At 47.5% G+C, this 25,172-nt stretch overlaps 1 protein-coding gene across 1 annotated transcript; it reads left to right on the top strand.

Annotated features, from left to right (window-relative positions):
• Window positions 1–767: 767 nt before the first annotated feature.
• On the top strand, window positions 768–23,249 carry LOC121009520 (zinc finger protein 792-like). Its single transcript, XM_040442710.1, has 8 exons — window positions 768–791; window positions 8,412–8,515; window positions 13,422–13,481; window positions 14,328–14,475; window positions 15,308–15,400; window positions 18,693–18,812; window positions 18,904–18,999; window positions 20,930–23,249. Exons 2-8 carry the CDS (start codon window positions 8,444–8,446, stop codon window positions 21,799–21,801), a joined length of 1,461 nt encoding a protein of 486 aa, XP_040298644.1. The 5' UTR covers window positions 768–791; window positions 8,412–8,443; the 3' UTR covers window positions 21,802–23,249.
• Window positions 23,250–25,172: the final 1,923 nt, after the last annotated feature.

The raw sequence follows: 25,172 nt of genomic DNA, 5'->3' as shown, positions 1-25,172 counted from the left end.
GCAGCAGGATGACACTGTGGGACACCAGGATGGGGATGTCATCCGGAGAAACGGATCAGTTATATATATTTTTCACATTTTTACCAGACGCATCCGGCATTGCAGTATTTTTAATGCCAGGTCCAGCACTAATACATTGAAATGTAAATTAATGCCGGATCCGGCATTTTGGACTGAGATAATACCGCAGCATGCTGCAGTATTTCTTCCATCCAAACCGCTGTTCAGTGACTGACCTGGAGACATCCTGATGCATCCTGAACGGATTACTCTCCATTCAGAATGCATGGGGGTAAAACTGATCAGTTCTTTTCCGGTATAGAGCCTCTAGGACGGAACTCGATGTCGAAAAAGAAAAACGTGTATATGCCTTGTGCGTTGCTTGAGAGCCAAATGGCAGGCTAGGAGTGGTTGGTATTGAACAGTAAATTCTAGATAGGATGGGTATGCTGGGACTTGTAGTTCCTCAGCTGCAGTACAGCCATACCCTGTTAAGAGTCTGTTCTGAAATCCCATACAATACGCTGGATCCGGTGTCACTGAATATGGACACATTTGCTTCCCATGGCAAGAAGAAAGCTGCGTACTCCTGGGGAATGAAAGGTGAACTTTCCAGGAATCCTGCAGCTATGTGATTGGCGGTCACGCCCCTCATACAGGGGGCACTGGGTATTGTAGTCCTAATGCAGCCCCTCTTCTTCCATCACCAAACTAGATTCCTACAAGTCCCACAATCCCCCGACCGATGCCACACCGCATCACTTCCTCTCCGAATCCTATTTGACTGCAAGGTATGGGCTGAACTGCTTTGTTAGACGAGTGTTTCTGTTGTGTAGTCTGTGTATTTGTTGCATGTTGCATGACGGCTACACGTCTGTTTGCATGTATGGAAATGACGCCTGGCAGGAGGGGCGCCTGCAGATGGGGGCTGGTTGTGGGATTGATGCATGTGGAGGCTGAGAACATGAAGAGCGTTGCTCTAGGGGTTGTGGAGGTTTTAGGTGTGATGTTAGTTTTGGTATTTTTTCTGCGATGTTTCACACTGCTTATACTGTACTTGGTCAGAATTTATCATTTTTATTTCAGAAAATCACTTTAAATGGGTTATCTACATTAAAATAAGAAGCATAAATGCACGTAGGTAAAAAGGAATATGCTTTGTTGAGGTCATTTTCTGGGGACACAGGTCCCTTTGGGGGGGGGGGGGGTGGGTCATTGAATTTTTCCAAAAAGCACAGAAAATGTGTCAGAGTATCCATGGCAATACCTTTCTAACAACCCCAGACCCAACCCTGGACCACACATGGATCCAGAGATCTCCTCAATCATTGCTCCAATTGTTCTACTAGATTTATTTCAGACTGACAGCTCAGGGGGAATGCCCTTTCTGCTGCAGCCCTCTCTTTATCACAGCTCAGGGGGTATGTCCTTTCTGCTGCAGCCCTCTCTTTATCACAGCTCAGGGGGTACGCCCTTTCTGCTGCAGCCCTCTCCTTATCACAGCTCAGGGGGAATGCCCTTTCTGCTGCAGCCCTCTCCTTATCACAGCTCAGGGGGAATGCCCTTTCTGCTGCAGCCCTCTCCTTATCACAGCTCAGGGGGAATGCCTTTCTGCTGCAGCCCTCTCCTTATCACAGCCCAGGGGGTATGTCCTTTCTGCTGCAGCCCTCTCTTTATCACAGCTCAGGGGGTACGCCCTTTCTGCTGCAGCCCTCTCCTTATCACAGCTCAGGGGGAATGCCCTTTCTGCTGCAGCCCTCTCCTTATCACAGCTCAGGGGGAATGCCCTTTCTGCTGCAGCCCTCTCCTTATCACAGCTCAGGGGGTATGTCCTTTCTGCTGCAGCCCTCTCCTTATCACAGCTCAGGGGGTATGTCCTTTCTGCTGCAGCCCCCTCCTTATCACAGCTCAGGGGGTATGCCCTTTCTGCTGCAGCTCTCTCCTTATCACAGCTCAGGGGGAATGCCCTTTCTGCTACAGCCCTCTCCTTATCACAGCTCAGGGGGTATGTCCTTTCTGCTGCAGCCCTCTCCTTATCACAGCTCAGGGGGTATGCCCTTTCTGCTGCAGCCCTCTCCTTATCACAGCTCAGGGGGTATGTCCTTTCTGCTGCAGCCCTCTCCTTATCACAGCTCAGGGGGTATGCCCTTTCTGCTGCAGCTCTCTCTATCATAAATCAGGGGGCGTATCCATTCTGCTGCAACTCTCTCTCTGTGAGGGCCGTGTGCTGACTGGGCCCGTGCTGCGGACCGCAATGTATGGGCTCCGACCGCGGGGCACCCGCATGTGGATCGCGGACCCATTCACTTGAATGGGGTCCGCTCTCCGCATCCGACCGTAAAGAAAGTAGTGCATGCACTACTTTTTTGCGGTGCGGAGGCATGGACAGAAACCCCACGGAAGCACTCCTTGGTGCTTCCGATCCGTGCCTTCGTTCTGCACCGCATCTCCCAGATTGCGCACCCATTCAAGTGAATGGGTCCACATCTGCGGTGTGGGGTGCACACGGCCGGCGGACCCACTGCATGCTGGCCACAGCTGAGCAACGACCATGTGCATGAGCCCTAACGTCAGCTTCTAACAGTAGATATGGCTACTTGCAGTTGAAGGATCAAATTCCGCATGTGCGACCACCTCAGTGAGGTGGACAGAGACATTAGAAAAGTAAACAGCAGGGGGCAATATACAGATAGATTTCTATTGAATAACTCACTGGTTATACTAAATCTTGAATTACATGCAATTACAAGAGTATTCAAATCCAGCTGCTGGTTTAAAAAATGTAGAATATTTTTTGTGGGACAACCCCTTTAAGCCACCAAGCGGTTAGGGGCATCACCCTGAATAGCAGGGATATCAAAAGCAAGGAAAGAGTCACTGCATAACTAGGAACTTTTTCAATTCAGAGTAAAGAAAACTTGGCGGAAAACTACTATGGAAGCTGTGATAGTGACGGCAGTGGCTAAACAGAATTTTTAACAACGCAGAGACAACCATCCGAGGGCTGTTAGTTTTTTAGTATATTTCCTTTAAAGCAGTGCTTCTCAATTATTTTCTGTCATGCCCCCCCTAGGAAGAAGAAAACATTTCGCGCCCCCCGCGCGACTGTAAATAGTATCATTTGTCTATAAAATTGTTATAAGTACACCTCTGCATAACACTGTATCCTTATTAACGTATAAGAGAATAAAAAAAGAGAGAAATGTGGATCGGACACACACTTATGGGGGGATCTGTGGATGACGGACACTTATGGGGGGATCTGTGGATGACGGACACTTATGGGGGGATCTGTGGATGACGGACACTTATGGGGGGATCTGTGGATGACGGACACTTATGGGGGGGATCTGTGGATGACGGACACTTATGGGGGGATCTGTGGATGACGGACACTTATGGGGGGATCTGTGGATGACGGACACTTATGGGGGGGATCTGTGGATGACGGACACTTATGGGGGGATCTGTGGATGACGGACACTTATGGGGGGATCTGTGGATGACGGACACTTATGGGGGGATCTGTGGCTGGCACTGTTATATATGTGCCATCCACAGACCCCCCACCCCATAACAGTGCCATCCACAGTGCCCCCCCAGCCCATAACAGTGCCATCCACAGACCCCCACCCCTTAACTGTGCCATCCACCGATTCCGTGTGCCCGCCGCCGCCGTATAAAGTTATTAAACATGCCCCCCTCACTCCTAATAGTACCGTATTTCTTCTGTATAATGCCGGCAGGCGGGCCGGGCGGCCGGCGCGTCCCTCAGTGACGTCACTTGTCTGCGTCGCCTGCTTCATTCATAAAGCAGGCAGCGCAGGCACGTGACATCACTGAGGGACGCGCCGGCCGCCCGGCCTGCCTGCCGGCATTATACAGAAGAAATTCGCACACCCCAAAAGCCGGCCCTGAACGAGCCCCCCTTCACGGAGCCTGGCGCCCCCCCTGGGGGGCGCGCCCCACTATTTGAGAAACACTGCTTTAAAGGGACTGTCTTGACGAAAAAAATAAATCAAATAATCTACAAGTTTCAGAGAGATCTGAATAATTTTGCAAGTTTAAAGGGGTTGTCCGAGTTATGGAAAAAAAGAATATAGCACTGTAAGGCCCCCTGCACACGAACGTGTGCACCCCGTTGCCATATTGCGGACCGCATTTGCGGATCCGCAATACACGGGTGCCGTTCCGTGGGCATTCCGCATCACGGATGCGGACCCATTCACTTGAATGGGTCCGCAAATCCGGAGATGCAGAATGCTGCGGAACGGAAGCATGAAACGGAACCCTACGGAAGCACTATGGAGTGCTTCCGTGGGGTTTTGTTCCGTACTTCCGTCCCGCAAAAAGATAGAACATGTCCTATCTTTTTGCGGAACGGCCGGATCGCGGACCCATTCAAGTGAATGGGTCCGCGATCCACTGTGGGTGCCCCACGGACTGGGTTCGTGCATTGCGGCCCGCAGCACGACCACGGGGTGCATACGTTCGTGTGCAGGGGGCCTAAATCTGATGGTCAGCGATATATAACGAAGCTAAGCGCGTTTTAGGCAAAAAAAAATCAATTTCCTCATTTCCCTGGTTCTCTTCTGGCCCAATAAAAACAATCTCTGCCCCTCCCCCTGCACTGCTAAGGGAGTGGCTACACGAGCTGCCCTGAATGACATGTCTGCCTGCTGGGAGACTCAGCAGCATGTTGTATGTGTAGGACTACAAGTCCAGCTGTACAATGACACTGCCAGACATCCCAACCTGCAAAAACTCATTTCAGGGAGGAGCACTTCTCATTTCAGGGAGGTTTTCTTTTTTTTTTCTTTCACAAAACTTTTATTACCTTTTCCAGACATATGCAGTATCTGCACACTTTGCTCTATGGTGTGGAGGACGGGGCTCATTACCCTGTATATGATTAAAGGGATTCTGTCACCACCTATAAGCCCTGTGAGCTAAACATCTGCTCATGTCCAGGGCAGCATTCTGATTTCTAAGGTGGCCTTATAAAAGCTATTTGTGGCTTTATTCTGCGGAAAAACAGGTTTGACTAACCTGTCAATCACTGAATTAATGTGCCCAAGCAGGGGAGGTCTGTGGATGCATGGTGCCCGGCCGCACGCATCGCCGTTCGTGCCCAGCGCCGCCTTCTACTCCTCAGTGCCGCCTCTCCCTCCCCCTCCTCCCGCTTCGAGATCCCGCGCGTGCGCACATGCTCAGCCTGATGCGCCATTGCGGACTGCTGGCATCGGCTTCTTCTTGCACTGTGCGCACGCACCGAGAAGGGGACACTGCTACAGGTTGCCGGAAAGGTTTACTGCGAGTAAACTAGAGATGGGAAGTTCGGATCTTTCACATGAATCGGTTCATTCGCTGAGCTGACAAGAAGCAAGTGAACCGAAGCTTAGGTTGCGCAATGCGCCTGCGCGGATGCTTCCATTCACTTGCTGACTCGCTGAGTCGGCTCTTGGTCTGAGTCAGGAAGTTTATTCTTTAAAACCCCGTGTGTAATTATCTACCCCACTGTAGGAAAAAAACAACATCCAGGGGGGGTGAATTTAACACTGGGGTAAATAATATAATTAAAATGGATGGTTAAATGTGTAGATGTATTTAAAAAAAAATACATCTCTCTCAATAGTTATATAGCTACTGAATGAGACAGAAGAAGGGATGCCTTTAACATATAGATCTCCTTGAGAAGCCAATTTGACCCTAAAGGGTTAATTCAACCTGTAATCTAAACTCTGTCCTGTCACTTCTCTTATCTCTCTGCTCTGCTATCAGTGAACCTTTCTGGGATATATTGTATCACATGGGGGTGTCAGGGAGCCGCTATCTAATAGCGGGAGACTCCCTGAACCTCCGGGAGAGTTGAGATCCCTGCACTGCCAAGGGAGTGAATACAAGAGCTGCCCTGAGTGACATGTCTGCCTGCTGGGAGACTCTGCAGCATGTTGTATGTGTAGAACTACAAGTCCCAGCTGTATAATGACACTGTTAATACACACAGGATCTTCCCCCTACCTGCAATGCTCTGCAGAACTTCTCTTTCAGCTCCTGTGCCCAGCATTTTTCTCCTCGCTGCCTGCAGCTACACAGTAAACACGTCAGCCCTGAGTCTGTGCAGCTGAAGGGGTTAAGAATCCTGGGAGAGAGCAATAAGCAGCAGCTGGCAGTGCAGGGGGGTGTGGCCAGCACAGTCCTGTACAGATCTCTCAGGCTTGTGCAGGAACATTATCAGAGAAGCTGACATCACAGGTCATGTGACCCTCAGTGAACTCTGAGAAACCAGCCACTGGAGATAAAGTGAGTGAATTGGAAAGCTGTTATATTTGCCCAGTTAGAAACATAGAAAGAATTAAAAAAATAACTCGGAATTATAACAAAAATCTGTATAGTGCCACCTGCTGTTAGCTCTGTTCCTTATTTCTCCATCCACCTTGATGAGGTGGTCGCACATGCTCAGTTTCCTCCTTCAGCTTCCCCCCCAGCCGTATCTACTGTTAGAAGCTGTGACAGTTACAGGGAGAGCGTTGCAGCTGACAGCACACAGCCTCTGAGAAAAGAAAGGCCCCCTTAGGCAAAGATCTGCAGCAGAAAGGACACCCCCAAGAGCTGCTGATTTACTGGAGAAATGAATGATTAGATCTCTGGATCCATGTGAGGTACAGGGCTGGTTCTAGCTGTGTTGGAAAGAAATTGTCATGTACTATATGATTACCATTTTTTGCATTCCTCATGGGATAACCCCTTTAATGTTTCCTGATATATACTAGTGGGAAGAATATACTGCATCGCAAGCTAAAATAATATTTAGTTTGTACTTGGTGATGGAGCTGAATTTCTCATAAAATGTCAATGTTTTCCTCCATTACGTTGCTTTTTATTGACCCACACATAGTTGAAGTCATTGAGCCCGTCATGTATAGACTGTTGGGGTATGTTCACATACTGCGACTGAAAATCTGCTCCAAACTTCTGCATTGTCTCTGCGACTTGTCCATAGATGAGGTATATCTGAGGGTATATTTGTCCACATGTGCTTAAAATGCAGCAGGATATCTGCAGCGTCCCTGCTGGATATCCATGGCGGAAAAAAATTACCAAGTGACACGTTTTTTGTTGTTGCATATTTCATTGGGTAAATGCTGCTGCTGCTTTGTCGCCTATTTCACTTTTTGCATTGCAAAAGGGTAAAATCTCAGATGAAAATCTGCAGCATAAACGGACATTCTGCAGATTTAGGCCACCTGCGCACGTTGCGGAAAACCGCAGTGTAGTACAGTACCGGCCAAGTGTGCGAGATTAGACAAATCTCATGTGTAGTGTTGAGCGAACTTCTGTTTTAAGTTCGACGTCTAAAGTTCGGCTTCCGGTTAGCGAAGAATCCCGATATGGATTCCGAATTCCGTTGTAGTCCGTGGTAGCGGAATCAATAATCGGCCATTATTGATTCCGCTACCACGGACTACAACGGAATTCGGAATCCATATCGGGATTCTTCGCTAACCGGAAGCCGAACTTTAGACGCCGAACTTAAAACAGAAGTTCGCTCAACACTAATGTGCACTTTTCAGATTTTTTTCTGCCTGGAAATTGACCCATTTCCAAATCCGCAGCACGTCAACTATGTTTGAGGTTTCAGCTGCGGACTGCACCCCCTTTTCCGATGAAGGGTGAGATCTGGGGCAAAACCCTCATCAAATCCGAAACAAGTCCTTTGGCTAGCAGATGGAGCCAGTGAACGCAGGAATCGGCGTCACCCGCTATACAGTGGACGGAGCTGTGTCATTCCGGTGCTGACTTCCGCCACTGATCGGCGGGCGTGTGGGGGTTTCAGAGCATCGCCGATCAGACATTGATGGCCTACTCCTGTGATAACTAACCTCCGGCACTCCAGCTGTGGTAAAACTACGACTCCCAAGATGCACACTTGCTTGGCTGTTCTCAGAACTCCACAGAAAATGAATAGAGCATGCTGGGAGTCGTAGTTTCACCACAGCTGGAGTGCCGGAGGTTAGCCATCACTGGGCCCTATCCTGAGTGGCTCTTTAGATACCGCCACCACTTAGCGGGGCGTCCTTACACCAGAAAAGTTCATCTGCACCCTTTGAACAGACAGAAATTTGTGCCATAATTGACGCTAATATCTGGTGCAAATTATTGGAAAATCCGTCGACCACTTCTAAAAAGTGTAAAATGCCAAAAAGTCTGATTTTTTATTTTTATTTTTTGTAAAATGTGGCTTGCGCCAAAATTTGCAGCTTTTGTACGGGGTCAATTCCCCCATAGACAATAAGATGCCTGTCGGCGGTGAGGATGCCGCCTGTCACATAAGGCATGCTGAGCGGTGTAGTGCTGCCGTGCATCCACTGTACTAACTGCCGGTGGTGTCTGTGTCTGTGTTCACATAGGTGCCATCCCTGCAGCTTCCGAGTGTCACAAAATGAAAAAGAAGAATTTTACGGAGAGGATCTTGAATCACGCCCTGGGAATCATTTACTTGCTGACAGGAGAGGTGATGAATTTAGTAAAATGCTAAGCAGAATGAGCATTGTGTCTCTGCAGAGGGAGAAGGAGTCATGGGTGCCGGGCTGCCGGAGAGTATAAGGAGCAGCAGCTGAAAAATCCTAAAGATCGGATAGCACAAGAATGGAATCTGCCAGCACCCATATAGTTTCCATCGTTAGCATATTAGCCAATTTAGACTTCCTGCATAAATATGCATATTTAAAGGAGTATTCCAGCTACAGCAATTAAAGGGTTTCTGTCACCCCACAAAACTCATTTTTTTTTTTTTGCATAGTTAGATTCCTTATAGGGCGATATAGGAGAATATAATAGTCTTACTTACTTTCATGCGGCCGATTCTTTATAAAACGAAATTTTATAATATGTAAATGAGGGCTCTACCAGCAAGTAGGGTGTCTACTTGCTGGTAGCCGCAGCAGCAATCCGCCCCCTCGCCGTGTTGATTGACAGGGCCAGCCGGGATCTCCTCCTCCGGCCGGCCCTGTCAATAATTCAAAAATCGCGCGCCTCTGGTCATTCGGCGCAGGCGCTCTGAGATGAGGAGGCTCGTCTCCTCAGTGCGCCTGCGCCGATGACATCACCGAAAGAGAAGACGTCATCGGCGCAGGCGCACTGAGGGAGTGCTGAGGAGACGAGCCTCCTCATCTCAGAGCGCCTGCGCCGAATGACCAGAGGCGCGCGATTTTTGAATTACTGACAGGGCCGGCCGGAGGAGGAGATCCCGGCTGGCCCTGTCAATCAATTCGGCGAGTGGGCGGATTGCTGCTGCGGCTACCAGCAAGTAGACGCCCTACTTGCTGGTAGAGCCCTCATTTACATATTATAAAACTTCGTTTTATAAAGAATCGGCCGCATGAAAGTAAGTAAGAGCATTATATTCTTGTCACGGGTGTATGTGAGCAACGATAGTAATTCACAGTACAGAGCAACTGACTGGACCCAGAACTAGGGAGGATAAAGGGTGACCCCTGTCCGACCCTCAACGCTTTCCCTATTCTGCTAAAGCACATGCCCGGATCCAAAAGGCGGAACGAGGCATGCCCACGTGCCTAAGACTAATGACCCCTGTAACCCCTACAATAGTGGAAGGGGCACGGCCACCAGTGCCCTACTCAGTATATGGAGGGAACCGTGGCCACCTCAGATCCAGTCAGAAAACAAACAGGAATACAACAATGTCTGCAGACTTAGCTGAAGGTGTTGTAGCCGCAGAGAAGACGGATCCAAGGACAGGCTGGCAAAATCCGGAGTGCTAGCTGCAGCAGAAGACAGGTCCAGTGGACTGATAGCTACAAGTGAAGAAACCAAAGCAAGAGCCACAACTGAAGTGAGAACTATAATCCACATCCTATCATAGGAGGAGGGGTGATATAAAGAGAGGGAAATCAAACACATGAAGGACAGCTGTGGTGAAAGAAACCAGAAGTAAACAGAGTAGTGAGAACGCCTCCCAGCTCTAGTAGTGACATCATCACAGGGGTGGAGAAACAGAGCTGTGAGAACGTCCCAAAGCTCTGGTAGTGACAATTCTCCTATATCGCCCTATAAGGAATCTAACTATCCAAAAAAAAAAATATGAGTTTTGTGGGGTGACAGAAACCCTTTAAAGATGCATATTTAAAGGGGTATTCCAGCCAAAGCAACTTATGGCTAGTAAATGCCGTCACCTGCTGATCAGTAAGGGCTGTTTCACACGAGCGAGTCCATTGCGGGAATCGCGCTCCGTGTCTGGACTTGCAGGAGCGCACGGCATTATCATGATGTATAATGCTATGTGCCTCTACATGACCTTATTTCTACAGAATCATACCGACAGCTTTATGTCACTATGATTCTGTGGAAAAAAGGCCATGCAGAGACACATAGCATTATACATCATGATAATGCCGTGCGCTCCTGCAAGTCCAGAGCGGAGGATAACACTCGCACACGGAGCGCGATTCCCTAAGGCCTCTTTTACACGGGCGTTGTGGGAAAATGTGCGGGTACGTTGCGGGAACATGCGCGATTTTTACAGCGCGAGTGCAAAACATTGTAATGCGTTTTGCACTGGCGTGAGAAAAATCGCGCGTGTTTGGTACCCAAACCCGAACTTCTTCACAGAAGTTCGGGCTTGGGATCGGTGTTCTGTAGATTGAATTATTTCCCCTTATAACATAGTTATAAGGGAAAATAATAGCATTCTGAATACAGAATGCATAGTACAATAGCGCTGGAGGGGTTAAAAATAAATAAATAATAATTTAACTCACCTTAATCCATTTGATCGCGGAGCCGGCATCTCCTTCTGTCTTCATCTTAGCTGTGTGGAGGAACAGGACCTGTGGTGACGTTACTTCGGTCATCACATGATCTTTTACCATGGTGATGGACCATGTGATGACCGGAGTGACGTCACCACAGGTCCTGTTGTTCCACACAGCTAAGATGAAGACAGAAGGAGATGCCGGCTCCGCGATCAAGTGGATTAAGGTGAGTTAAATTTTTTTTAAAATTTTTTTAACCCCTCCAGTATTCAGAATGCTATTATTTTCCCTTATAACCATGTTATAAGGGAAAATAATAATGATCGGGTCACCATCCCGATCGTCTCCTAGCAACCGTGCGTCTAAATCGCACCGCATCCACACTTGCTTGCGGATGCTTGCGATTTTCACGCAACCCCATTCACTTCTATGGGGCCTGCGTTGCGTGAAAAAACGCTGAATATAGAGCATGCTGCGATTTTTCACGCAACGCACAAGTGATGCGTGAAAATCACCGCTCATGTGCACAGCCCCATAGAAATGAATGGGTCGGGATTCAGTGCGGGTGCAATGCGTTCAACTCACGCATCGCATCCGCGCGAAATACTCGCCCGTGTGAAAGGGGCCTAAGGGTTTGACGGTTGAGATCCTGAAGTTTGCAAGGGTGACGTTTAAAGGGGTTTGCCCATCTCAGACATTAACGGCATATCACTAGGACTGTGATGGCTAGCCTCCGGCACTCCAGCTGTGGTAAGACTACAACTCCCAAGATGCACACTTGCTTGGCTGTTCTCAGAACTCCATAGAAATAAATAGAGCATGCTGGGAGTCGTAGTTTCACCACAGCTGGAGTGCTGGTGGTTAGCCATCACTGGGCTAGGATATGCAATCAGTGTCAGATAGGAACGGGTCCTACCTCTGGGACCTGTTCCTGTCTCCAGAACAGGTTCCCTGAAGCGAAGTAGAGAGCACACTGTGCATGCGCGGCATGCTCTCCATTCACTGACGTGAGCATACTTGGCTGAATGGAGAGCGTACTGAGCATGCACGTCCACCGATTCATTTACTGCTAAGGGACTGCCGGAAATAGACAAGCATATTCTCTATTTTAACTACGTCCATAGCGGTGAACGGAGGGTGGTCGTGCTTGCACGGTGCACTCTCCTTCACTTCAGAGGGGTCAGTTCTGGAGTGACAGCATATCCTAACGATATGCTATTAATGTCTGAGATGGGAGTACCCCTTTCATTTCCGTGGCGCACCGTAGCGCCTTTCGAATTTGTTTCTGCCACAACCAGGAGGTGCCTTGCATAAAAAACACTGAAGGGGCCAAGGCCCCTGTGTTTTATCAGTTGGTGGTCTCTATGGTCAGCCCCCATGACCAGAAAGTGACAACATATTCTAGCTGAACGCGCAGACTACAATACCCCCTTGGGTTTTGATGCTTAGGAGAGCTTTCCCTTATTAGAAAAAGTGAAGGCCTTTTTTGCCGAAACAGCGTCTCACTTGTCTATGGGCTGTGTCTGGTATCGCAGCTCAGGCCCTGTTTACTGGATATGGACACCTTTGCACAATATTAGGCCCCATTCACACGTCCGCAATTTCATTCTGCATTCTGCGGAACGGAATTGCGGACCCATTCATTTCTATGGGGCCACACAACGAGCGGCCCGGCTCCGGTAATGCGGACCCGCACTTCCGGTTCCGCATTTCCGTTCCCGAAAAAAATGGAACATGTCCTATTCTTGTCCGCAATTGCGGACAAGGATAGGCATATTCTATTAGTGCCGGCGATGTGCGGTCCGCAAAATGCGGACCGCACATTGCCGGCGTCCGTGTTTTGCGGAACCGCAAAACACAGTACGGACGTGTGAATGGACCCTTGGAGGGGTATTCCCATTTCAGACAATGGGGGCATATCCCTACCGTCGTCTGGGAACGGTGGCCGCGCAAGCGCGGTGCACGCCCGTTCACTTCTATGGGGAGAACGCTTGGTGGTGGCCGGACCCGGGGTTACCCTGCTCCGTTCTCGATATAGGTGAGGGTCCCAGAGGTGGAACCCGCACCTATCAGACAATGGGGGCGTATTCTAGCGATATGCCCCCTATGTCTCAGATGTGAATACCCCTTTAATTATGGAGATGTCAAGATATGGCGGGCATGCATTCATCCATTTGTAAGCTCAATTAAAGGGGTTATCCAATCCTATAAAATGTCCCCCCATATGCTGGGCCCCTCACAATGAATATACTTACCTGGGTCCCCGTTCCTGGTCCCCGGACCGCCGCTGCTGCTGCTTCTCCCCGTGAACGGATGAAAACATCTGGTGTCGGGGGGGAGGGGGGGCAGCCAATGGCAGCCGGGGACAGGGATGAGCCTCCCTAGCGTCACCCGCGATGCTAGGGAGGCTCGTCCCCGCTGGCCATTGGCTGTTCCCCCCGGCACCCGATGTTTTCATCCAGGAGCGGCGACCCAGGCAAGTAAATTCAGCGTGGGGGGCCCGGCATATGGGGGGGGGGGGGGGGGGCTTTTTATATGTTTGGATAACCCCTTTAAATTTTATATGTGACGCTAGTTTTTTCCCCACTTACTCTTTTACCCTTTTAAACTTCGAATATACGTCTAATCTGTCTTTTTCTTTATTAGGAATATGTCATTGTGAAGAAGAATTCTCCTCACAGCGCCACCCATCTGCTGACCGGAGAGGTGAGCCCCATAGCTGCCCACTGACACCCTACAAAATCCAATGCCACTACATTCCGTTATAATTCATGGAGTCCCCTAATTGGTCCTAATCTCAGTCTTTCTGCAGTTTTGTGCTGGAATGAAGCGATGGATTATCAGATTATCGGAATCTGGATTAAACTATTTTTTTATGTACTCGATTTTTTTTAAAATCAAAGCCCAGTACGTACAATGCCCATTACAGTCTATTGTTATTAAAGGAGTTGTTCCATCTTGGACTTTTATGGCCGAGATGGGAATAACCGCCGTAAGCGCTGGCCAGGGGTGGACGGATTTTACGGAAATATTTGAGTAGTTGGCGCCCCACCGTTTCTACAACTCCTATAGTAGTGGATGGGAGCTACACCAAGAGCGCAGCAGAGCCAAATATGCCGCATCCGTATCTCCCGAGTTGTGGCTCGCTGCGTTACACGGCCTGCATAGCTCCCGTTCACTGCTATGGAGGTTACGGAAACGGCACAGCCCCAACGCTTACTGAGGTTATTCGTAACCCCAGTGTATAATGTGATGGAAAAATGAATCCAGGAGGCAATATGGACAATCACAATACATTAGTAAGTGCCTTGTGTTAACTTTGCTGACGTGAGACAACTCCTTTAAGGCAGGAAGCGACAGAAGACAGCACGGAGTAGTGGCAAGGTAAGTACTCCAGTGGGAGAGATGAGATGGTGGCAAGCATGGACCACCGGCATTACAATCCCAGAAGTGAATGGACGTTTCTTCTTTTCGAAGTCTGTAGACTTCTAGCAATATCTATATCACAGGGCTTTGATTTGTAAGAAATGACTATTCTTATGTGAAACTTAGGTGCCGATAAAATGTGGGGATATCTCCATCTACTTTTCAATGGAGGAGTGGGATTTTATAGAGGAACACAAGGATCTCTACCAGGAAGTAACGCTGAAGAATCAAAAGAAACTTCATTCATCTGAAATTCTAGAAGATATCATTGCAGGTGGGTAATGCGTATCCATCATCACTCAAGGGTCGAATCTCGGGCAGGTGATCACTAATGAGTGTAAAAGTGCCGCTGATTACCTGATGAATGAGCAAAACGCTCGTTCATCGGGTAATAGCTCATTCATGCAGCCAAAAAAAAATCTTCGTTTGCCAGCAGCAGATTGTGCCGTCTATACACGCTCTGCTGCTGGCAAACAGTGATTCTGTGTGGGGGCGAGTGATAGTATTAGCGATCACTGCTCCCCGTACTGTGGAGGAGATCCCTGCGTGGAAATAGAGCGGTCTCATCCGCTGGCGATTGCCGGGAAAAAACGCTTCCTTTTAGATAATCCTCTGCAAAGTAACTATTCAGAAATATGAGGCCTCTACATTCACTTTGCATTTAGGTCCCTATTTAACATTACTGTATTTTTGGTGCGGATCAGATGCGGAATAATGCAGAGACAGCACACCATGTCTTGTCCACATCCGTGGGTCTATGCTGGGGTCCCGTTTTGCGGACAAGTATGGGACATTTTAATTGAAGGTAAAAAGAAAATGGCGGCATGCACGCGGCCGGTATCTGTGTTTTGCGGATTTGCTGTTTGCGGACCGCAAAACACATGCAGAGGCCTAAGTCAAAACCAGGAGTGGAACATAAAAAGACACAGCTTCTGTATTTTGGACCGTCTCCTGGTTTTTGGAATAAAATTACTGATTCAAATCATGAAGGTATGCCACCTGTGTGATGGCGGCCTTACAGCATCAGTGCCCACATTTACGGTATAGGTATGAACTCCCTTTTATATGTTTAGAGCAAACTCCTAATAACTGTTTGCGCTCAGCAGATAGCCATGAACGTGATGAAACTCTGCCGCTGGATGAGGATGTGAGTGGATGTGACACTCAGCAGGTGGAAGTGGCTCACACAGTCTGCACAGGTAAGTCATCCTCTCTATAGGCAATTGGTAATAATTTAAGGGTTATTCCCATATGCAAGAAGAAATAGCTTGTCACTTACCTTAGCGTTCACGTGCCGCCGCTCTCGTTCTTCAGCCGGGCTCTGTTTACCTGGCTGCAGTGGTGATGTCATGTCGACAATACGTGACTGCGGCAGTCAATCACTGGCCACAGCGGTGCCCAGAAGAGCACTGTGTTTGGCTGCAGGAGTCATGTGTTGCCAGTGTGATTCCACTGCTGCAGCCAGGTAAACAGAGTCCGGGCTGGGATAACCGGAGAGGCGCCAGATCTGATTGGGAAGTAACTATCTATTCTTTATTGCAGGCAGAGCACATGTGTTACTTCTGAAATCGGACAACCCCTCTAACCCCAGTACATTTTGGGCAGGGGTAGGCAGTTTTACAGAAACAGCCCAGCGGTCTGTCCTATGCTGTCTCTGTAACTTCTATAGAAGTGAATCAGCTATGCAAATCGCCTATAACAGCAAGTTATGCTGTTTTTGTAACTGTACACTGCTTGTGTAGCTTCCATTCACTTCTATAGTTACGGAAACAGTATAGCGCAGCCACCTTGGCTGTTTCGGTAACACCGACCACCCTTCAACACTTCAAGGGTTATTTCAGTCTGAGCCATGGCCGAAATAAAAATAACCATTTAAAGAGCTTCTGTCGGCATGATCCACCTTTTTAAATCAGGTATATTGCCTGGTAAGGTTGATCATACAGAGCAAAGGGTTAAAAAGTACAGACTAGGGGTGCACCGAAATTCCGGCGGCCGAAAATATCGTCCGAAAATGGGCCTAATCCATTTCGGCCGATATGGGTACATATCGGCAGAAAATATGGGGTTTGGGATTTGTGCGGGCGGGCGGTTTACTTTAAGTCACTGCATCTTTATTTTACCTTACAATCGTGACGCTCCAGTAACAACTCTGCAGGGAGGGCGGTGTAACGTCACTTACTCACGTGACGCGCCTGCTCCGCCTCCTTCATTCATAAAGTGGGCGGAGCAGGCGCGTCACGTGAGTAAGTGACGTTACGCCGCCCTCCGCTCTGCCTGCAGAGTTGTTACTGGAGCGTCACGATTGTAAGGTAAAATAAAGATGCAGTGAGTGATTAGTCTGCTGTGAGCAGCAGGGCCGGGGCTGTTATGGGTAGGGGGATCGGTCTATGGCACTGCTATGGGGAGGGGGGATCTGTGCACTGTTATGGGGAAAGGGATCTGTGCACTGTTATGGGGAAACAGTGCACATATCCCCCCCTCCATAACAGCGCCACCCACAGATCCCCCTCTCCATAACAGCGCCACCCACAGATCCCCCTCTCCATAACAGAGCCACCCACAGATCCCCCTCTCCATAACAGAGCCACCCACAGATCCCCCTCTCCATAACAGTGCACAGATCCCCCTCTCCATAACAGCGCCACCCACAGATCCCCCTCTCCATAACAGCGCCACCCACAGATCCCCCTCTCCATAACAGAGCCACCCACAGATCCCCCTCTCCATAACAGAGCCACCCACAGATCCCCCTCTCCATAACAGAGCCACCCACAGATCCCCCTCTCCATAACAGAGCCACCCACAGATCCCCCCTCTCCATAACAGAGCCACCCACAGATCCCCCTCTCCATACAGATCCCCCTCTCCCAGCAAAAATTTGTTCTTGACCTGAGGCTACGTCTGTTTACAGTTTGAGGTTGGTTTTACAACTGTTTCTTGCACTGTTGTTTTGTACAATCACTTGTACATGTTGTTTTGTACAATCACTTGTGTATGAGGAAGCACCATGTTATATAATATGATTTATTAAATTCATGAAAAAGAATTATTAATAAATCATTTAAAAAAAAGTATTTTAAAAGTATTTGGGCAAAAAGGCAGTTTCGGTTTCGGTTTTCGGTCAAGGGCATCCTGAATTTTCGGTTTCGGACCAGAATTTTCATTTCGGTGCACCCCTAGTACAGACATATATAACTTTTTATATTTATGTAAAGTATGTATTTGAAGCACCAGGGGGATGGCCGCAGTGCTAGGAGCACCCCTAGCACAATGCACCCTGGGCTCCCTGTGCTCCTCCTTCCCCTTTGAGCGACAGTGTCTCGGCGTTTGCACAGTGAATCAGATGCTGCTTTCTGAGCTTGGGAAATAGCAGAAGATCCACTGCACAAGCACCGAGACACTGAGCCTCGGCGCTGCCATGAAACAGGTGTTCAGCCCTGTTATTTAAAGGGGAAGGGGGGAGTACAGAGAGCACAGGGGATGTTCCTCTAGCAGTGCTCCTAGGGCTATGGCCAGCCCCCTGGCGCTCTAAATAACTAATTTATATAAATATAAAAATGAATATATGTCAGCACCTATTAACCCTAGAGAGGAAATAAATATATTGTTTTATTCATCATGATCAACCCTACCAGGCAATATGCCTGGTTTAATATATATTATATATATATATATATATACCCATTTCCTAACCTTAATACACATTTTATAACCCTAATAAAAGACTAAAATAATGCCTAAAACCAGGCATTTTACAAATATACTTTGCCTGTAACATATACACCCTTCTCACATATAGTTTTAATATTTGGATCGTTCATATTATGAGTTTAAAGGGGTTCTCTGGTTTGCATCAACATCTTTTCAAATGACCGTTTATAAAGATAGCTGGAATTCTATAATGTATTTCTTTTTCCTTTATTACTCCCATCTTCCGTTCTGAGCTGTGGTCACATGACCATGTCCATGCAGCTCTGTCTTACTTCCTATGATGTTATGTCCATGGGCGGGGCAGTGATAGGGGAGTGTCTGTGTAACTAGCTGGGTGGGAGGAGCTATGTAAACTAGCTGGGCGTTGTTAGGGGCGGTGCTGGAGCTGTGACAGAGGAAGGAGAAGTGCATCATGGGTTTGGTTGGATACAGCAACAGGAAGTGCTACCTACAGGATGGAAAGAAACCAGAGTGATTGGTTTACATGGTGAAAACGGGTCAGGAGAGTCCAAACTGAAAAAAGAAATGTGGAGGATGTTCATGATGAAGCAATTACATGAGCATATCTGTTAAAAACCATAGTAACTCCACAAAACCCCTTTAAGCTGCCCAATTATAGAGCAGGGCTGCAACAGGGAAATAAAATTCTCCAACATGGTCCTGCAGATATCCCAAAGCCTGTGAATACAATAGCTCATCCGCCTTTTGAGAAAAAGAGGAAAAATCCATGTTATGCCCATTCAATATTGTTGATCATTGATTTTATACCACATGTTTTAGTTCCTCTACCAGAAGATTTTACAGACAAACTGGAAGCGCCTCTGCGTGGTGAGAAGGAACCGTGCGAGACCAATGAAAATGACATTTTACAAGTGGAAATTGATTCGGAGAACTATTTGGGTGAGTTGCTGTAGCGTTCTCTCTACCGTCAGGGCAATCGAAGACAACACTGGGTTGGCCATTTTAATATGTAGATTTATGTTTTATGTAGGTGAATATTACACTAGTCATATATCTGATGATGGGCAGGTAGAGGAACACTTTGCAAGAATTCGGGAGCAGGAAATCCATGGTAATACGTGGACAGGTAAGCAAGTAACCTCGAGACGGCTTCCTACGAAATTCAAACAATATTCATATAAAGCTCTTTAGCATATCCATGGCCAACCAGCTGACGTGTGGGGATTTCTAGATGTTTGAACCTCTTGTTCCCAGTGGTTGTCAGAGCGTTATAGGTTGTCAGACACCCTACAGTTTTGGTACTGAGCTAAAACATTACTGGGGTGGTCCCATCTTGGCCTTTCATGACGGAGATGGGAATAACCACTGTAAGTGTTGGCTAGGAGTTCCAGATACAGCGTACATAGACATAGCCCCCTTACATTGCTATGAGAGTTAGGGCTCATGGACACAAACGTTTTTTTGCGTTCCGTATACGGTCCATATACAGAACTATTCATTTTAACGGGTCCGCAAAAATTATGAGACATGTCCTATTCTTGCCCATTTTGCGAACAAGAATAGGCATCTCTATAATGGGCCTCCTGTTCCGTTCCGCAAATTGCGGAAGGCACACGGGCAGCATCTGTTTTTGGCGGATCCGCAATTTGCGGACCGCAAAAAACGGCACAGTCGTGTGCATGAGCCCTTACACAAACAGTGGATATTTTCATAAGTCCATCCCTTCCCCCCTCCCCGATCCCTTCCTCCCGCCTTACTATAGTTATTTCCCTTTAAACCTCCAAGGCAAGTTTAAATACTTACTGAGTCAGTGTCTCATAAGCCCCTTTCACAAGGTCTTTGACCGTCGGAATTTGGTGCAGTTTCCATGCCAAAAAGCCGGGCTGAATCTGCCTCTCATTGTTTTCAATGAGAGGCCGCTCCGCTGTTCATAGCTGTGACAGCGCCAAGAAATGACCTGTCCTGGTCCAGTGTCCACATAGAAGCAACTGGAAACCACAGCGGACGTCTGCTCACCGTTTAGCTCTATTCAGTGGGGCTAAAACAGGAGCCGGTCCATGGCATTTAAATTGAAAAATGCGGCAGATTTTGTCTTTGCAAAATCTGATGTGCGAACTAGCCCTAAGGCGGCTAAATGTATTCCGATACAGAGAGATTTTTAGCAGGGGTCCTGAGTGCTGATAGGCAATACTGTTAGAGCCCTATTAGGCCCTCGTTCACATTTCCGTGTCAGTGTTACATGCGTGAAAAAAAGTGTCCTTATTAAATCCATAAAGATGTCTGTGAAGGATCTGTGGATGGTCCGTGTGTCCGTTTTTTCCCTCCGTTTGTCATTTGTAATCTACGGAAGTTGCTCAGCTGAAAATTAATATCAAGAGCATTTCCTGTCTTCCGTGAAAAACGGATGCACCACGGATGCAATCCGTGTTGTGTCCGTGATTTTCACTGACCCATAGACTCTTTCAACGGGCATGTTTGGTCCGTAAAAAAATATTGATGTGTGAACAGACACATTCAAATCAATGGGTACGTGTGCTGTCCGTGGAAAATGCGGACAGTAAACGTCAGTGAAAAACAGAAATGTGAATGAGGCCTTACATTGCACGATTTAGGTCCAGTTTTCGGGAATATGAACAACCCGTTCTAGATAATCGGCTCAATGAATGCTTGTTGAGTTCAATTCACATGAAGCAATCATTGTATTGTGTGTGACCAGATGATGATTAGTGCGATTGTTTGGGCACCTACAGGTTTGTTATTGTCCGATTTTTATGCCTGCAATATCATCTGATCAATCAGCGTGTTATGGGGCAACGATTGGCAACGAATGTGCTTATGAATGTTCATTTGGCCGATCATCAGCCTGTGTAGCCTGTGTAGCCTGTGTAGGGTAATTGCATTGCATAGTAAGGGAATAAAAGACATAATAAATAAACTAAATAAAATAAACCAGTGTAATGATGGGATTTTATCGCCATGTGTAGAATAAACAGAGGATGGTCTTTTCTGAGAAAATGGATTCTTTGCAATCTTATGGTGGTCTCTTTTGTTTGCAGTACACCCTGTTCCTCCCGATCGCTTCATGGACAGACCTCTTCAAGACGTACCTTACAATATGACCTGTTCACCTAATGGGTCGGTCGATGACGATATGAGCATATTTCATGGCTTTCAAGAAGAAGAAGACTCATCGGCCAGGTCCCCTTCCTATGAAACAGGGAATGTCATGTTTTCCCTGGCATCTGAAGAATGTGAACCAGGCTTGCTGCACCTCAGCGAGAGCTATGGCGGTACTAACCGTGATAAACCAGCGGGTAAGAAACGGTTAGAGGTGAGGAATGCTCGAAAGACATCCGAAAGACTTAGTAAGTTATCTGCTCGTGTCACCGAACAAACGGAACAAGGTGGGGAGAGAAACCATCAATGCAATGATTGCGGGAAATACTTTGATTACAAGTCCAACCTTATCAGACATCAGAGAAGTCACACCGGTGAAAAACCGTACGGCTGCGAAGAATGCGGTAAGCGCTACGCCACCAAATCTCACCTGACCATCCACAAGAGAACACACCTCAGCGGGAAGCCTCACCAATGCAATGAGTGCGGGAAGCACTTTACGTACAAGTCACAGATCGCAATGCACCAAAGGACGCACACTGGGGAGAAGCCACACACCTGCAACTTGTGCGGAAAGAACTTTGCCTACAAGTCGTATCTCATCATTCACCAGAGGATCCATTCGGGGGAACGTCCGCATGTTTGCCCCCAGTGTGGTAGATGCTTCACAGACAAGTCCAACCTTCGCAAGCACCAAAATACTCATGTAGAAAACAAGCCTTATGACTGCAGAGAGTGCGGCAAACGCTTCAATTCCAAATCTAGCTACACCACACATCAGAGGACGCACCAGGGAACCAGACACAAATAGTGGCTGAGGGTTACTAATCAAAAGGCGGCAGAATTCTGGCTCCGTTTGCGCCCGAAAAACTGGCGCACATGATTTGCACCACATTTATTAAACGTTTTAGACATTTTCTCTGACTTGTCCGACAGGGGGGGGGGGGGGGGGGGTCGTCTTAGTGGGAAGGAGCATGGCCTACTGGAAAAGGGGTCTGGTTTAAGCTGCGAAAAGGTGCACCAAAATTCTGACGGAAAGTAAGCCAACTAATGGGTGGTATAAAATTAGGCTAGACAGTCTAAGGTGCGCCAGGTTTATCATCCAGAATCAGCCTCTGTGGTAAATCTGGCACCTTTTTAGACCCTCTGGTCTAAGTCTAAAAATGAGACAGTATTAGTAAATCTGGTCAGGTACGTCTTGCACCTGTCATAGTGCACCCTTGTACCCTGCACCCAGAGAGGATTAGTATTTCTGAGCTGAATGTATATAAATTCACTAGAAATTAGTGAATTGAATTGAATAGCCTTCCATTAAATGTCAGCTTCAGCTGTGCGAATGCCATAAAGTGCGCCATCCATTGTGTTTTGTGAGGGGTTCACTTCATTTTCACCAAAGTGGCAGATGGATTTGCCAGCATGTTATGTTTTTGAGGGCACCTCAAGCCTGGGCTTTACAGGGCAAAAGCCCAATAAGCTAAGATGTGTCAAGCAGGAAGCTAGAAGGACCTCTGGATAGGAGAAATGCATAGACTCTAGAACCTCTAGGACCTAACATTGGTCTTTCCTGTATCCATGACCAATGGAGTTGTACATACATCTGGCATCTGTTCCTGTAACCTCTTTAGGAGGACTCTCCCGACTTCAAGTATTTTGAGAGTCCCAGTTCCATGGGAGATCTTCAACGTAGATCAGATAGGGCATATCCAGTGATCTGTGAGAGCTGACATGGTGGCTAAGGATCCATTCATTCAGTACCTTGACATTTCTCTAGTTTTGGAGAATACACTTTTGGAAGTAAAAGAAGAGTGTTTCCCATAGGGACCAATGAGTGGTTTGGAGAGGTTTATTACTAATATGATCGATTACAGAGATTTAAAAAATTCACGATTACAAATTATAGATGTGCTTTAAAGGGCATCTGTCGGCAGATTTGTACCTATGACACTGGCTGACCTGTTACATGTGCACTTGGCAGTTGAAGATATCTGTGTTGGACCCATGTTCATAGGTGCCCGCAGGGAATCTGTCACCAGCGACCCCCTATCCAGCTGTTTGCACAGACACCTAGCTGTGGTTCACCTGATTAAAACGCGGTTTCTCTTTTCTTGATCGGATTCTCCGTTCCCAAGTTATGGTACTTTTTCTTAATATCCAAATGATCCTCTTGGTGCAAAGAGGGCATCGCCGTTGCTCTTGTTGCACCCAAGTTGGGCTCCTTTCTGTAGCCAGCACGTCCTTTGCTGCTCTGCCACTGGAGGCGCTGGCCACAGAAGGGAGTGGAGCTTGGGTGCAACATGAGCAATGGTGACTCCATCATTGCACCAAAGGCCTAATTTGAATATTAAGAAGAAGTATTAGAACTTGGGAACGGAGAATCGGATCAACAAAATGGAAACAGCGTTTTAATCAGGTGAACCACAGCTAGGTGTCTGTGCAAAGAGCTGGATAGGGGGGTCGCTGGTGACAGATTTCCTGCGGGCACCTATGAACATGGGTCCAACAGAGACGCCTTCAGCTGCCAAGTGCACATATAACAGGTCAGCCATGGCTGTACAGTAGATTTGAAGCTCTGTAACAAAAAAACATAAAAAATTAACCAGCACAAATGTTTGAACCTATTCAAAAAATAAAATAAAGTTTTTTAAAGAGTTAGTCCAGGGATAATTATTTTTTTAGCTAATTCCCACAGCCTGCCTCGGTAAGTGGAAAATGTATACGTACCTGCTCCCGACCAGTCCGGCCCCCTGCACTGTCTCCATTATGTTCATGTTCCGTTCCCCGGCTTCTTGACTTCCGGCACAGCATGGGCATGGCCACATGTTCCGTTGCACCCAATGACTAGCTCCAGCAGTGACATGGCCACAAGCAGCATGTAGCAGAACATGTGACCATGCCCATGCCGGGAGTAAAGAAGCCCTGGACCGCCACATGAGCATCCCGGAGACAGTGCGGAGGACACGGGTTGGGAGCAGGCAAGTATGAATTTTCCACTTACTGAGGCAGGCTGTATTGGCTAAAAACTAATAATTCCCGGACAACCCCTTTAATAGTGTTTATTTAATTAAAATTTTATTTCAAGGTACAGATTGCCCGATACAACCAAGGGCAAAAAAAAAAAAAAAGACAATTTCATGATTTTTTTTTATAGTCACGTTGGAAAAGTATTCTTGAAAAAGTTTTAGAAATAACATTGCAGTTTATTTGCAATATATAGAGATAGGAGATGTGTTACATTCAGGCCTTGACCCTTCCCTTGTAGTAGGTGATACGTTCGCCATAACTGAAACTTTGTTCAATAAATTCTTTAGTTATTCCTTTTGTTGCATTGGTGTCTTGGTGTTCGAGTACAGATCAGATTGGTTTCTTTTCATACAATTATGCGCACGAGGCGATATATACTTTCCATACTTGGTCCTGATTGATATTTTGTAGATCCGCTCTTGAGAAGATTCTTTTGTTTATTCAGAGAAAAGAGCAGCAAGACAGCGTTGAAATAAATACAAGGCCTTCTGCCCACGACCGCATGCCCTCCGAGATATACGGTCTGTGAGCGGGCCATATGTCCCGGAGCGGCATTGATCCCGCGCACGGGAGCGCACAGCATCATAGATTACAATGATGCTGTGCACGTCGGGCCGCCCGCGGGGCTATTGTCCCGCACTCATAAGATCATATAGCCCCGCGGGGGCGGGCCCGACGTCCACAGCATCATTGTAATCTATGATGCTGTGCCCACCATCAATGCCGCTCACGGACCGTATATCTCAGAGGGCATAAGGTCACGTGCAAGAGGCCTTGGCAAAGGTTTGTGAAAGCCGGCTGACAACCGCTGTGCCAGCTCTAAGGCCTCGTTCACACAGACGTGCGCTACCCATGTTCTCCTTAGACAGCACACGTACCCATTGTGTAGTCAGTAGAAGAATAACAGACGCATGCACCACTTTGGTGCGTGATGCGGACCAAAAACGCCCATTGTAGTCTATGGGTTCGTGAAAAATCACTGACACAACATGGATATCTTCACGGCTAAAACACGGATGGATTTTCTATGCACCTCAAACAGGCACGAAAATGTGAACTAGGTCTAAAGATGGCCATATTGGCCCAGAAAAAAAGCATCTGCGTTTTCACCAGAAGCAGCACTGCGCTTCCCCGTGGATTGAGCTGCATTACCAGACACAG

This window comes from Bufo bufo, chromosome 8 (assembly GCF_905171765.1).
Source record: "Bufo bufo chromosome 8, aBufBuf1.1, whole genome shotgun sequence".
Lineage (NCBI taxonomy): Eukaryota > Metazoa > Chordata > Amphibia > Anura > Bufonidae > Bufo > Bufo bufo.
Note: the sequence above shows the minus strand (reverse complement) of the source record. Positions and strands in the feature narration are given on the sequence as shown.